The sequence below is a fragment of the Capra hircus genome, chromosome 23 (genome assembly GCF_001704415.2).
Source record: "Capra hircus breed San Clemente chromosome 23, ASM170441v1, whole genome shotgun sequence".
In the NCBI taxonomy this organism is placed as follows: Eukaryota; Metazoa; Chordata; class Mammalia; order Artiodactyla; family Bovidae; genus Capra; species Capra hircus.
The window spans coordinates 21,656,710-21,672,228 of NC_030830.1; the positions used below are offsets into that span (position 1 = coordinate 21,656,710).

At 56.1% G+C, this 15,519-nt stretch overlaps 2 protein-coding genes across 2 annotated transcripts; both read right to left on the bottom strand.

Moving 5' to 3' along the window:
- Positions 83 to 9,676, bottom strand: PPP1R18 (protein phosphatase 1 regulatory subunit 18). The gene is given in 5 exon segments (XM_018038855.1): positions 83 to 966; positions 2,350 to 2,560; positions 6,858 to 7,762; positions 7,765 to 8,497; positions 9,582 to 9,676. Coding segments are annotated over 4 exon segments (1,842 nt in total). The 5' UTR covers positions 8,471 to 8,497; positions 9,582 to 9,676; the 3' UTR covers positions 83 to 946.
- NRM (nurim (nuclear envelope membrane protein)) lies at positions 10,479 to 14,015 on the bottom strand. The gene is made up of 4 exons (XM_005696626.3): positions 13,204 to 14,015; positions 12,448 to 12,644; positions 11,668 to 11,844; positions 10,479 to 11,314 (listed from the first exon to the last, which is right to left on the bottom strand). The coding sequence occupies exons 1-4, from the start codon at positions 13,334 to 13,336 to the stop codon at positions 11,033 to 11,035; spliced, it is 789 nt and encodes a 262-aa protein (XP_005696683.1). The 5' UTR covers positions 13,337 to 14,015; the 3' UTR covers positions 10,479 to 11,032.

Here is a 15,519-nt window from a genome sequence, read left to right on the forward strand (position 1 = left end):
AGAGGCCTGGAATGAGGAACCCAGAACCCACTCCATCCCCCCCCACCCCCATTCCCTTTTTCAAAAGAAAGAGAAGCAGCAGGAGAGTCGGAGAGAGCTCCATTTTATTACAGAAAATAAAAACAAAAAACAAAAACCCAGGCAATTGAGAAGGAAGGAGACACGGGGGGAAGAGAGTTGAGGTCCCTCATGACTCACCTCACACCCTCCTCGCAATTCAATTCAATTGTGAACCACCAGGAGGAACAGAATTAAATAACTAGAGGGGGATACAGAGTCAAGATTCCCAGCCTTCCCTCTTCGGGGAAAGTGAGACACGGGAATACTGAGCAAAAATGGAGGAAGCCGTAGTACCCCGGGTCCCCCCAGTACGGGGACTTCAGGGGACAGGGAAGAGGATTCTACATGGACACGCAAGTAGGCGTGGCTTGTAAACCCAGGACTTTGGCAGGTGGGGCTGGGGATGGTGGGGGTGGGGGGCTGTAAACCAGGCTGTAGTCAAGAGAAGCAGCAGGAGCTGGAAACAAAGGGGCAGGGACCTAAGGAACAGGAGGGAGAGGCGCTGGAAATGCAGTGGGGGCGGGGTCTCCCTGGGAGATGGGGGAGCCTCCAGGGGGCAGCAAGGAGTCAAGGAGAGCGTACCCTGCCTGTGGAGATGGCAAGGGTGCTCCATCTCTACCCCTGCCCTGTGAGCTCTGTGCTCCTCCCCAGGACTGGATGGGGGTCTAGGATCACCTAGGAGGCACCAGCCTGTCTGAGGAGGGTGGAAATTGAGCGGTTGCCTCTGCCCCCAGAAACAGGAAGAGGAAAGTAAGGTGAAAGATGCTGGTTGCCCTTCCCTGCCAGGCTCATGTTGAGGGTCTCTGTCTGTCTGCTCTGAACCTTCTGGGCTCCAGAATCTTCAGTTCCAGGAAGGAGGGAGGTATATCTCCGTGTTGGAAGAGGGTCACCTCCGGCAAGACTCATCTGTGCAAGAGGAGGCAGCAAGGATAGAGGATGAGAGAGGGTCTCCATCTCCCGCCTCCCCACCCACTCCCCACACGGAAGGCCAGTTGGCATGCAGAAAATCTTATAACATCTCCCACATCCTGAGTGCCTCTTGCTACTACTAGTAACAGCAGGATCACTCATTTCATTTAGCCTGGATTCTCTGCCAGCCATTCTCATAACTTGTTTAATCTTGCAATAACCCCAGGAGAGGTTAAGTTATTCAATGTCCAGCCGTAGTTCCTAAGTGCTTCCCCAAAAGTTCTTAACCCTCTCAACAATTCCAAGAGGTGGTTATTATTAACCTCATTTCAAAAATAATAAACTGAGGCCAGAGGTCAAGCAGTTACCCTGAGGTAATACCACAAAGTAAGAGACAAGATGGAATTCAAACTCAGGCCTGTCTGATCCAAATCCTGTGTTAACTACACTGTAGTGCTCAGAAAGAGTCGTGGTTTAGAAATGTGGAGATCTTATGTGCCCTTTGCTTCTCAGGACCTCAGTTTTCCCATCTGTTAAAAGGAACTGTGAAAGAGGAGAGTGAAAAAGTTGGCTTAAAGCTCAACATTCAGAAAATTAAGATCATGGCATCTAGTCCCATCAGTTCATGGCAAATAGATGGGGAAACAGTGGAAACAGTGACAGACTTTATTTTTTGAAGCTCCAAAATCACTGCAGATGGTGACTGCAGCCATGAAATTAAAAGATGCTTGCTCCCTGGAAGAAAAGCTATGACCAACCTAGACAGCATATTAAAAAGCAGAGACATTACTTTGCCAACAACGGTCCATCTAGTCAAGGCTATGGTTTTTCCAGTAGTCATGTATGGATGTGAAAGTTGGACTATAAAGAAAGCTGAGCACCGAAGAATTGATGCTTTTGAACTGTGGTGTTGGAGAAAACTCTTGAGAGTCCTTTTGACTGCAAGAAGATCCAACCAGTCCATCCTAAAGGAATCAGTCCTGGATATTCATTGGAAGGACTGACGTTGAAGCTGAAACTCCAATACTTTGGCCACCTGATGTGAAGAACTGACTCATCTGAAAAGACCCTGATGCTGGGAAAGATTGAAGGTGGGAGAAGGGGACGACAGATGAGATGGCTGGATGGCATCACTGACTCAATGGACATGAGTTTGAGTAAACTCAGGGAGTTGGTGATGGACAGGGAGGCCAGTCCATGGGATCGCAAAGAGTCGGACACGGCTGAGAGACTGAACCGAACTGAACTAAAGGAGCTGTTGGGCTAGAGTCCCCGCCAAGCTCCTTCCAAGCGCCAACATTAAATCCCCCTTCCTCCTGAACTGCAGTGCCCGCTCAGACCAGCAGGCGGCGCCAACGGGCCGGCGAAGTCTGCGCTCACCCACTATCAGGGCCTTGGTGCGCAGCCCGCCCTGAAGCTCTGGCTGCAGCAACAGCAGCTCCTCCTCCTCCTCTTCGTCGTCGGCTTGGGCCGCTGGCGGACTGGGGGCGCTGGGGACCTCAGGCTCTGGGCCCAGCTCTTCTAGCACCGAACTCTCCGAGGGATACTGATACGTGGTCTCCAGGGCTGTCTCGCTGAAGGAGATCTTGAGCTGAGGGTGGGAGAGAAAGCAGGGAGGAGGCGAGGTCAGACGGCAGGGTAACAGGTGCAGGACCACGGGGAGTGGGGACTGGGTTTGGGCACGACTCGCTGACTTTGCCCGCCCCAGCCACTCTGGAAGCCAGTTTTCCTTTCGGTACTCGCTACTCGCTGGCCAATCCCAGATTTCCCCTCTTCAATCATATCGTTTGAAAAACATTGACTTTGGCCTGAGCTTCGGCAGGGGCCTGGGTAGCAGGAGTGAGGAACCCAGGATCGAGGCTTCTGCATTTGGAGTGTGGGAAGTGGAAAGGTAAAGAGAAATTAAAAACCTGGATATAAGTCCTGTGATCAGAACTGAGTCTTTGGGCACCCTGGGAGCAATGGGGGGGCTCTCCAGGGGAGGTGAGAGCTGAGTTTCCTGGGTAGGAAGGAACTGGCTGGGAGGGAGTCACAGGCAAAAGCCAAGTCAGGCACATTGGTTTCCAGAGCCTTGGTCCCTTACTGTTCGGGGGAGAACCCAGGACCCTGAACACCAGCCCTTCCCACCTCACACACTCCTCTCCTGCAGCTGAAGTGAGCCCCCAGGAAAGGGTCTTGGCTCTGACAGGGGAGCGGAGACCAGCAGAAAAGCCAGAGGACCCAAAACCCACTGAGATGATAAGCCCAAATCCCTGAAAGCGGTAGCTGCGGGGGAGGTGACAGGGCAGAGAGGAAAGTCCAGGCAAACACAGGACGGGGGTGGAGATTGCACCAGAAGGGACGTGCAGTGACAGAGACAGGCGACCAGAAGGAATCTGGAGGGGGCAGAAAATCCTCGGAAACATACTGGAGCAAGAGCCGGCGAGCCCCAGCTGTTCTCACCACCTTTTTACCCTTCCCCTCTGCCCTCCTAAGAAGCTCACGGGGAAGGGGCAGGGTGAGATTAACTCTAGGAGCCAAAGCGATTAAGGAGACAAACAGGAGGATTCTACGTGAACTGCTCAGAAAGGTCCAGAGGATCTCCTCGGGCCTTCTCCAGCATCCTTTGGGGAACCTGGGGATTGGGGGCCCTGCATCCCCAAATCTCTGCATGAACTGGCGTATGAGAAGAGAGTAACCCGGATGGTGGCTGGACAGGTGGTTGCTAACACTTGGGTCCCCATGGGAAGCGAGAACTCAGAGACGTGTGTGCGTGTGTCACTCTCTAGGTCCAAACCTGGCATGGGCCCACCTCTCTGGGAAAAAAAGCCAGAACCTGGCCAAGGCCTAGGAGGGGCTCCAACGTGCCCCTCCCCACTCAACACTGTGCATCCTCCTCCACTCCAGCCACATGGGCTGTGAATTCCTCCAGGCTCACCCCAGGCATTCTTACCTCAGGGGCTTTGCACTGGCTGTTCCCTCAGCTTAGAATACTCTTCCCCCAAATATCGCTGTGGCTCCCTCCCTTTGGATCATGCTATTATAAAGTCGTATTTGCTCCTCCCACCATCTGGCCCTCAAAGTTCCATTTGTCCCTGTCCTAATTATTTCCCATAATCACTTAACCACCTTCTAACCTAACCTACAAAAAGAAAGTCGCTCAGTCGTATCCAACTCTCTGGGACCCCATGGACTGTAACCCACAGGCTCCTCTGTCCATGGAATTTTCCAGGCAAGAATACTAGAGTCGGTTGCCATTTCCTTCTCCAGGGGATCTTCCCGACCCAGGGATTGAACCCAGGTCTCCTGCATTGCAGGCAGATTCTTTACCTTTTGAACCACCAGGGAAGCCCTAACCTACCAGAGGATTTACATATTTGGTTACTTATTTTTGATGCTGTCAATAGAAGCATGGAAGTTGCTTCAGTGGGTAAGGAAGGCTCCATTCATCCAGATGTCAGATGGCATCCCAGCAGACCAACCCTGGGGGAACACTCTTGCCGGGCGGGGTGGGGGTGGTGCAGGCCAGCCTGCACACGGTCTACCCCCAGTCCGCGTCTGTGAACAGCCAGCTGGTACAGTTGAGGGACAGGAACCAGACCCCTTATATCCTAACTTCTCCAAAGGAACCACTTCTCCTGCTGACAGGTTTACCCAAACTTCTGGGAACCCACTTCTGTTTTCTTTTCATGTCACCTTTTGAGATAACGAGCTCTATAGTTTATTACCGCTCTGGCAAAAGGAGCCATTTTATTTGCTCTCTGACCATGTTTGTCTCTCCCCCAACCCTGCTTCTCTCACCACCCCCCCAACTTCTGACTGGGCTTCTCAGGAATGCACAGCCTTCATGGGGTGTGTGTGTTGGGGGGGGTGGGTACGGACGGGGTGACTCACTCACTCCTCTCTCATCAGCTATATAAGGTCACAAGGGGGCTGGGGAGAGGAGGGGCTGACCTCCCAGCCAGAGGGGCCTCTGGGGAAGGGCACGGGCCATGGCCCAACCCCTGGGCTCCGTGGCAGGGCTGGGGCTTCTTTCCCGGTGGCAGGGAGACCTTTGATGGAATTAGCCTGCAAACAGGAGTTATTTAGGGAAAGGGGGACAGTGTTAGATGGCAGGGTCCTCCTATCCCTGATCTGATAGGCAGGGCTGGACATGCCCGTCCCTGATGAGCAGGGTGCGGGGAGAGAGGAGAAGGCCTCAGGGAGAGCTGAGGGGAAAGTGTCTGGGCCCAGAGAACTCTGCACTGCTTCTTCCCCACCCCCACCCGAAGCAGCTGCTTCCTTATTCTCTCACCACATCCTGAGCACAGTTCTGGCCAGGCCCATGGCCCCATGTTCGCCACTCAGCCCCACCAGCCTTCCGGCCCCCACCCCAGGCTTCCTGTTTGGGCGATCTGCTTCCGGCTCCCTAGCTCCCTGACCTAGGACCTAGGACCTCCCTCACTCTCACAGGTCCTGCCCTGCACTCAGTCCCCAGCCTTTGGGGCCCAGACTTCATGTCTTCCCTTCTTTGTTCCTCCCCAGAGGCACAAGACAGCCTCTACGGTAGGAAGTGACTTCTCTGAACATCTCACCCTGGTTATTCCTGACCTAGTTCCTTGCCCAGCCCGGAGGCAAAGGGGTCACCTAGCAGTCAGCTCAGGACAGACCCAGGGTCCACGGCTCTGGGATGGGAGCTTAAGCTTCATGTGAAGATGAGCTGGGGTCTCCAGTGACTCCCGACCTTTGTGCTTTCCCACTGACACCGGGGACACGAAAAACAATCTGAGGATGACACACACGGGATGAGGGCTGGAGATGTTAGATACAGAACTTCTCTTTCCTTGGAGATTTTCAAGCTGGAAACTGGTGTATGGGGCAGGAGTTGGGCCAGCGCCAGGGTAAGAAGTCAGCTTGGCTGTTTTCAACTTCCCTGCACTGCCTTTTTTCCAGTTTAACCTCTGACCTTCTGCTGGCCCCAGTCCCTAACCCTGCCCTCGACTCCCATTGTGCTCTCTGCTCTCAGCACAGTGCCTCCAAATTCACTTCTCTTTCTTTCTACCCCAAGCGGAGGGAGAGGCCAGGAAGAAAGGGGAAAACCAACTGCTGAGCCAGTTCTGGGGAGGGAGGGGACGCCCAGGGAGGAAGGACTGGGAGGGAGTGGTGGGGCGGGGAGTATTTTGGAAGAGGAGAAGGCTTTTCTTGTCCCAAGAGAGAAGGGAGCACTGTCTGAAGCCGTGGCCCAGCTGGGGGTGTGCAACCCCGAGGTCACCCACTTCAAATGGCCTCTGTGTGCATCTCTCCCATGGGGCAGACTCGGGGTTCAAAAGCCTTCTCTCTGCTCCTTGGCTAGCCCCTGTTCCACTCCCCTCCCCCACTATCCTAGGATGTCCCCACTCCGCTCTGCAGCCCCCCCTTCCTTGGGTCTGTGAGATGTTCCTCCACTCGCTTCTCCCTGCCATTTCTCCCTAAAACCCGAACCCCTCTGCCTCCCCAGGCTTCCTACCCCAGCATTCTTTTGCCCACTTTTGCCCTGCAGACCCTGCCCCCATAGATTCCAGGCTGTGGCCTCAACTCTGGTCTCCCACCCAGATGGGCTGGGCTGGGTCAGAGACTCGGGAATGGAAAGCATGGGGGGGTGAACTCAGAGCCTGAGGGAGAGAAGAGTGAGGAGCCTGGGCACACCCTGAGAGAGACACACCCAGGACAGCGAGCCTGATTGCGGAGCAGGCTCCTTGGGCTGGGAAATGAATGGAAAAGAAGGGCCACAAGAAGGAAGGGTGTGTGTTCAGGGGAGGAAGGGTGGCAGCAGGAATGAACAAGAATAGATGAAGACAAGGATACAGAGGTATAAAAAAAGGGAGAGAGACAGGAGTCCACAGAGCAGCGATGGGGGGCTGGCCAAGAAGTCTGGGTTGGCTGCTCCCTACCTGTTTGTGGCGCCTTTCAGGGGACCCCTTGACAAGGCAGCTGCGGCTGAGGCGGAGGTAGCCCCCCAGAACCAAGATCTCCTCGGCAGTCGGGTACCGCTTCTTCCCAGCCCCAGGGACCGCCGTGTCAGCTGTGGCTGGGGCGGCTGGAGTGGTGGGGGCTGCAGGGGGCGCGGACCGCCGGGGGTTGACTGTGAAGGTGTGTCCGCTGCGGCGGGGGGCCCCCACCCCTGGCCCTGCCTTCACCCCGTAGAAGAGCCGGCTCATGAGGGGATCCCCAAGGGACTGGGGGGCAGGTGGGGCTGGGGGTGGGGGAGACAGAGGGGCTGCGGCTGGGGGCCGGAGTTGCCCTGCTTCCTCTTCCTGCCGTCTAGAGGCTCCAGTCCCGGCGTCCTCTGGGGAGAGGGGGGAGGGCGTAGAGCAGCGGTCCTGCAGGGCGCCCAGAGGCCTGCTCTGAGCGCCCGCCTCCTCCTTCTCAGCCTCTGCACCCAAAGGACCCACGTGTTTCTCGACAGACTCTGGAGTGTCTGGTTTCTGGGGCTGAGGCTCTGTGTCCCTGGGTGTCCAGTCTCGGGCCTTCCCAGAGTTCAGGGTCCATTTCCATCCTTCCGGCGGCCGCAGGCCCCTCTCGCCATCCTCTACGGGGCTGGGCCTTTCTTCTGCTCCCTCTGGTCCTGCAGAGCGACTGTCTGGAGCCTCCCTTGTTGGGGTCTCTGACGACGCTGTGGTCCCTTCTGGGTCCATTCTTGGAATCGGCCTCTCGTCTTTTCTCCCCCATTCCTCTGAGCAGTCTTTTCTTTCTTCTCCTGAACTCGGCCTCCACTCTGATGCCTCCAGTTGTCCCAAACTCTGTCCCGGAGACTCTTTGGGGTCAGGCCTCCATTTATGGGAGTCTGTCAGGCCCACTTCTGGTTGTCAGACTCTTCGGGGCTCCGTTTACTGTCCACCACCTCTGTTCTCCTGGGGCTTTGTTCTCGGGGCTCTGCCAGTCTCAAACTCCGCTCAGGAGTTTCTCCAGGGCTCAGCCTCCATTTCCGCACCTCTGACAGTCTGGAGCTCCTGTCTCCAGCCTCTCCTGGGCTCTGCCTCCAGTCCCGAGACTCCAAAGGCCTGGGGCTCGACTCTCGAGCGCCCCCTATCCCCAGCCTCTTCTCTCTGGCCTCCCTAGGACTGAGCCGCTCTTCCCTGGACTCTCTTCCCTTGGGGCTGGGATCCCGTGTCTCCCCGGGGCTGGGTCTCCGCCCCCGGGTCTCCAAAGGTCCAGGCCGTTTGTCCGTGAGTAGCTCTTCACTCCGCTGCTGTTGCTGCTGCTGCTGCTGCTGCTGCTGGCGCTCTTGCCGGATAAATCGGTTCTGGTGCACAGGCCCAATGGCCTCCAGGAGGACAGCAGACTCGTCTGGGTTTGGAGGTCCAGCCTCCGTAGTCCCAGGCGCAGGGCTAGGCTCCCCAGGAGACAGACCAAGCTTGGCCCGGCGGCGCTCCAGAAGGCCCCGCTTCCAGGCTGGCATCTGCGACAGCCGCTCCCGCTCTGCCGTCTCACGGCCGCGAACGGCTGCCTCTTCCTGCCGGCGCCGGGCTAGCAGCTGTAGCTTCCAGTCTGGGATGGTGGCCATGGTCGCCTTGGGGAGGGTGGGGGAACGCTGGGGGGCAGAGAACAGGAAGGAGAGGCTCCAGAGGGGCCCAGGATGTGAGAATGGGGGTGGGGGAGAGGAAGCAGGGGGAGAGGTGGGTCACAGAGGAGCTGAGGGTGAGGACAGTAGGAAAGGGGGCGGCGGAGGGGGGCAGAGAAAGGGGAAAACCTGAGAAAGTGAAGAGGAAACTAAGAGCCAGGTGATGGGGTTGGGGGAGGTGGGTCGAGAGGAACAGTGGAGATTCAGGGCAAAGAGACAGGAGTCAGATTTGTGGGTACAGGTTACTGGGCATCAGAGACAGTCCCCAGGTTGTGAGAAGAGGGAAAAACGAAAGAAGTTGGCACGAGGGAGAAGAGAGAAGAGAGGCTGGGGGTGAGCGGGGCAGGATCCGAGCGAGGTTGCCTGACCGCTACCTCAGGAGCGGCGGGAGTGGGAAGCGAGGTCAGCGGGATCCCCGGCGGAGAGGGGGCAGTGGGACCTGAAGGGGTGTCGGGAAGGTGGGAGGGCGGAGAGTGGACAGGTCCAGGGGAGAAGGGGGAATCGGGGGCAGAGGGGCGAGGGAGCTCGGCGGCTGTAGCCCGGCGAGTCTCAGCGCGGGCCCCGGAGGTCCGGGCTCCCCTTCCAGCTCCGCTTGAGCCACGCCTCTCAGACCCCCCAGCCCCCACCCCTCCGCCCTGCACTCCGCCCCGGGGCGGGCCAGGGGAAATACCCTCCCCCGGGGACTTTCGGAACCCGGCGATCGGAGCTGCCAGCTCGTTCCCAGAACCCTGGCGTCCACCCCCCACCAACCCTAACCCGGTCGGGGCCCCGCCACCGGCCTCCCCCACCGGCGATGCCCCGGGGTCCCGGGCGAGCGAGCGCCTCAGGCGTACGGAGCACCGGCTCCACACCGCTTCTCTCCGGAGCCGGCCAGTCTCGCGCCGGGGTCTCGGCGCTCATGGAACCCCGACCTCGCCAGCCGTCCCCACCCGGCTATGACCGCACTGACGGGCAATCTCGGCACAAAGAGAGGAGAGACAGCCCGAGGTCCGCGCCCGGGACGAAAGGGAGGGGACACCCCCTCCCCAAGTCTGAAGCCCCTGGGTCAACTCACATGCCGCGGGGCTCCCGGGGGAGGGGGTGCGAAGGAGCCTGACGTCCGGAGAGAGGAGGAGAGAGGAAGAGGAGGAGAGAGGGATAGAGGGAGATCCGGGGCAGGAGGTGGGGGGGGGCGCGCGGGGGGGCGCGGGAGGGGGGAAGGGAGGAGAAGGGGAGGGACGGAGACAGACCCGGGGGCCGAGCGGGGGGCGGCCGCCGCTTTGTCTGAGGACAATGGGGAGAGGGAAGGGGGCGCTGGGCGGAGCCGGGCACGGGGGCGGAGCCTCGCTCCCCGGGTCCCCAGCGTGGGGCCTCGGCCCCGGGACTCCTCTTTTCCCGCCGCGATCCCCGGCACTCCGCGGTCCTTCCCCAGGGCCTCTCACGCGGCTGCCGCCCGGTAACCCTGGACAGCCCAGGTGTCCAGACCCCCACCCCCAGCTAGCCAAGCCGGGGCGGCGGCCCGTGACTCAGACCCCTCGAGGGACTTCGGGAGGAAGCGGCAGCTGCTCGGAGCCGGGCCCGCCCTTCCCATCTCCTGCCGCTCCTCCCCACGCTTTTGCCTTCCCGGGCCAGCCTTTGTTACCGTGGGGGCGCTTGCGGGGCCCGTGGGGAGGGGGCTGCCACAGGAGCAGGGCTGGGAAGACAACGGTTTCGGAAGCTCGCTCCCTTACCCGAACCGTCTCCCCACTCTTCCGTTTCAGCCCGTCCCCCACCCGGGTCTGCAGCAAGGAAATTGGGAGATTTGGAGGAAGGGGGACCGGGTGCTCCGGGAAGGGGGTGGAGGGCTGGGTGCGCGGGGAGTGGCCGCCGCCCAGCGGTCACCAGAAGGCGCGGCCGATGCCCAGACTCCAATGTAACTCGCCTTTCCCAGAGTCAGCCCTGCAGCTTTGAGAGACACTGACAGACTGCATTCTACACGTAGAAAAACCAGACTGAATTTTATTTTCCTGTAGCGTGAGTTCCTCGGGAAAGCAGGGAGCCTCTAGTCACCTTAGCTAAGAATGGGAGAAACCGCTCAACTAGGTTCAGGAGGATGGAGCCTAGGGTCGGGGCCTAGGGAGCTGAAAAGGCCAGACAGTGGGCCTCGGTCCAGCCCCTGGGAGGGAGCTAGACGTGGAGAAAGGAGCCCTGAGGCACAGAGGGTAGTAACAGGGCTAAGGGAGTGGTCAAGCCAGACTCTTCTCTTGGTGAGGAAATTGTTAACGGAGGGTCAAGCCCTGAACTGTGAGAAGACGGATAAGTTCCCAGCCACTCTTCCTGGCTGGTGAGAAGTGGCCGTTGGAGTCCAATGGCTGAAATTCAGTATGGAGCTGGAACCAAGGAGTGGAGGCTCAAGCAAGGAAAGGGACCACTCCTTCAGTCCATGGATTTGGGCCTCTGGTCTGAAGCAGCCAAGGCCTGGATGTTAAGGGAATTTGGGATAGGAGGGAGAAAGGAAGTACAGGGCTTGCAACCAGGGTTAACCCCTTACTCGGCCTCCCCATCCTGGGGCCGGGAGAGCAGGTGGAGTTTTCTTTGTAGCTGGGCCCGGAGATAGCGGAGATCATGCTGGTCCAGTCCGTGAGCCAGGCCCAGGTAGAGGGTAAGGAGGAGAGCAAGGAGCAGGCGGTCAGTGCCCAGGGTGGGTACCACCCATAGCACTGTCAGCAGCTCCACGCACACTGGATGGCGCAGGTGGGAGAAGAGTCTCAGAGCCCGGGGCGACTTCAGGGCCAGAGGCTCGCCCAGCCCCAGCACATGGTAGTACACCTAGCAGAGGGAGAATGGCTTAGGAATGGAGTCGAGCCCTTGTCACAACTTAACTGCCTCTTTCCTCCCCTCCTGGGCACCCTCCTTCTATGACAAGCTCAGGAACCACCCTCCTGAGACTGGAGGTCCCTGACCCTCATCTCTGGCCCATGAACCTTCCCAGGCCCAAGAAGCCCATGATTCCTAGCCTTTGAGGGAGGGCTGGGGGGAGACTGTCTTATAAGAAAGGGAGGTGAAGGGCTCAAAAACAAGAGGCAGGTGGAAGACAATGGGAGGCACAGGGACATCCTTGGAGGGGAAAGAGGTATTCTAGAAAGGATCAGATGTCTTGGGTAGGGATCTGGGAGCCTCACCTGTTTCAGGCCCATGAGCTCTGCGTAGTCGAAGACGAGAAGGATGCTGAAGATGAGGAGCCAGGAAATGACGTGGAGGACAAAGCAGAGGAGGGGCACCCAAGTGGCCCATGGCTCAGCCCGAGCCTCCCACAACACAGGACCCCTGGGCACAGGCTCCCAGTACCGCATCACCAGCTGAGGAAGGAAGAGGAACTGGGTTTCCCAGCAGCCCACCCTTGACAGACCCAGACCCAGGGGCTGCCTCCAGTCCAGGCTGGCCAGCTGTTCCCCCCACCTCTATCATGAGCATGTTCACCATGTGGAGGGTGCTGGGTGGGGTCCTAAGGATGTAAGAATGACTTGTCTCCACTCTGAGGACTTAGAGAATGGATGAGAGTGACCAGATAGGCACACAAAATAGCCTATGCCAAGCACCCACTGAGGGGACAGGTGAGTACTAACCGGGAAGCTTTCTCTTGAGATCTAGGGAAGTGCTTTTGAAGAAAGGATAAGACTGAAGAGGTGTTACCAAGGCACTCTCAAGCGGGACAACAGGAACGAAGTTGCAAAGGTGAGAATGCACACATCATGCTTAGGGGATGACAAGCAGTACATACTTCTTGATAAAAAGGAGAATGTGTGCTGTGAAATAATGGGAGCTGAGACTAGTCCTGAACACCCTCAGTTCTCCTCCTAAACCCACACTTTATCCGAAGCCTGAGGTTCTTGCAGCTCCAATCAATGACATCCTTCACACATGCTGTTTCCCTTGAGGACTCAGCTGCCAGGGCTTCATACCTGCAAGGCCAGGGCAGTGCATGCCACGTACAGTGACCTCTGAAGGACCCCAAAGTACCGGGACATCCATTCCTTCACGGTCTCAGTTGCCATGAGGCTGTGCTGCCCCACAAACAGTAACAGGAGCCCCAGATCCCAAACCAGCGGGACAAGGATGCTTTGGTCCTGCAGGGCAGCCAGCCATCCCTGGCGGGCATCTAGCGGGAGTTGGAAAAAGGTACAAAAGATCAAGAAGACTGTGGGAAACACTCTCTACCTTCACCTCCTCTTGGGGACCCCAGGCCATGTCCCTTAATGTGTTCAAGAGCCTTATCGCTTCCTCTCTAGGCTTTGCCCACCTCACTTTGCTATTCCCTGTTTCTCCCCCTTTCGCCATGCTTCTTCCAGAGCTGGGGAAGAACATTCCTGTTGGGCAGTCACGAAAGGCATGGCTGGAGTGCCCTTCATGTTTCGGTTCTCCAAATGCTGCCTCTTTGTAACACCCTCTATAGTCCTCTCTACGAAGCACTTTCCTGAGAATTTCTGTTCATTGCCCTTTCCCTCCCCATCAATCCTCACTCTCCCGCCTCCCCAAACCGCTAATCCCAGAGTTCCTAATTTAGCCCTCCGGTCTCCTCGGCCTTGTCTCGGCGGCTTTCAAGGCTCTAGTTCCCTCTCCAGGACTTCCCCTGTCATTTGTCTCCAAGCCCCGCCCCACGCTCCCTCTGCTCCGGCTCCACCTCCCTACCCTACTCATCCTCCGTCCCTCCCGCTCACCCGGATTGCCAGACTCCGAGATTCTTCCAAGAAGTGGCCGAAGGGAGGTAAATCGTACGAACTCCACTCCGGTGCCAAAGGCCAGGATGAAAGAGGCGAGGGCAGCAGGGACCAGGAGCAGTGCAGGGGCCATGGCAAGAAGTGGAGGGGTGGGGAAAGGGGCGGGTTTGGGATTCCCGCGGCGGCAGGCTCCGCCCCGGCCCCGCCTCCCGCCTGGGACCCTGCCCGGGGGGGCGGGGCTCCCGCGCGTCTGCGCCGGGTTTCCGGCCGGTGCGCGCAGCTCGCTCACACCCAGCTGCGGAGCAGCTCCCCTGGGTTCCTTTCCCCAGCCGGCGGTCTCCGCGTCACAGAAGGGAGTGTTAGAATCCCGAGTGAGGGATGAAAAGGGCAGAGATTGTGCAGTCACTCACGTGGGTTGAATTGCAGCCAAGTTAGTTTTCTCATCCAAAATGAAGACTATTTCCCTCTTGCAGGGTTCTTGCAGAAACAGCACTATGAACCAACCCCCTTTCCTTTAACAGCTTTGACTTGAAAACAGCCAGAGTCAGAGGTTACAGAGCCTCAGTTAACACTTTAGTAATGAGCGGTGAGAGAACGGAAGACTGTTGACCTAGGCTGAGAACCCAAAGCTCTGAATCACCTATTGCAGCTTGTTAGGTGAAAAAGAGTGACTATTTTACCACAAATTAATGCTTACTCTGTAATGTATTATAAAGTTGCGTCTCCACTTGCCGAGGGCAGAGAACTTGTCTGTAACACTGAAAGACTGGGTCTAATAATGCCAAAAACAGCCAAGGTTGGCTGTTTTGTAACCATGAGTGTAACAATATGTTAAAATATTTGTGATAGAAAACTTTGTTATAGTTGTAAATTTTGTAGTAGGTTAAACTTGTGATAATTAACTACCTATGACTTTAGTCTGAAACCTCATTAGTTTGACTCCACTTACTAGTCAGAAAGCACTAAGATCTTCTGTCCAAAATGTTTTCCTACAGATCTATTTGTAATACCTACAGATGAACATTCACATCTAAAAATCAAAATAAAAGCAAGGTTTTTCTCCACTAAATATCATGTAGCTAAGGAGCTAGGCATAAGCTGGTAAGGACCTTAGAGATCATTAAGCTAATTCTTTCAGATGATAGATGAAACATAGGCCTAAAGAGATAAAGAAAATTTCCTAAGATAAGGAACTGCTAGTCCTGTGGGCTCAGGGATGACAAAATTGCCAAACAGCATGCCACAGGCTCTACATTCCTTTCCCCTCCCAGAGACTCAGTACTCCCATTCTCCTCTGAATCAAAGCTACTGTGAACTGTGCTACCAGACAGCACGGTTCCCTCCTGATTCACTCTCCATCCTGCTTTCTGCCTCAGGAAGCTATCCTGAATGTACCTCATCAAACAACATCACAGCTTTAGAGGGAAGCCTCTCTATATAACTGTTCCATCCTTGCAAACCCTTTGGGTTCCATCCTTGCAATAGACCTTCAGGTACTGGGATACTGCAATATACTTTGTGATTGCTCTACACTCTGCCTCCTAATTTTCACTTCATTAAACTCTCTCCAAATTATCTTAATTTGACTTGCCATCATTTGTTGTTAGGCTCCTGATGGATTGACATTACATGATGTACTATGTATGAGCTGTAGGATTCATTGGCAGTGTAAGAAAAGATCTCTTCTCTAGAAATTTGAATTGGGGCACTTAAACGTTACCAGTCATAAGTGGATGTGCACATGAGTGGTAAGTGGGGCTAGAAAGGCAGCAGGTGCTGTAAGAATGTTCATCTGTAGTCCAGAACCTCAAAGACTCAGACAGCGTCAGACAGTACAAGCCTTTGGGTAGGGCAAGGGGACTAATATTTATCTAGGTCCTACTGTGGGCCACACCCACAATGGCTGTGCTTAATATATATTGTGAGGTTGGGTATGGTTCTTTTTAAATTTTTTATTCGGCCAGCAGCATGTGGGATCTCAGTTCCCTGACCAGGGATTGAACCCATGCCCCCTGCATTGAGAACACAGGGTCTTAACCACTGGACCACCAGGGAAGTCGCAAGATTGGGTATGTTTAAAAGCTAGCACAGTGTTTGGCAAAGCTAATGCTGTTTTTACTACACCAAAGTTTTCCAAACTTAAGTATAACTTAACCTGCAGAAAAGTGCACAAAACCAATCAGTATTTTTTTTTAATTGAAGTGAAATTCACATAACAAAATCATTTTAAAGAGAGCAGTCCAGTGGCATTTAGTACATTCATAATGTATGCAACCACCACCTCTATCTAGTTCCAAAGCATTTTCTTTTCACCCC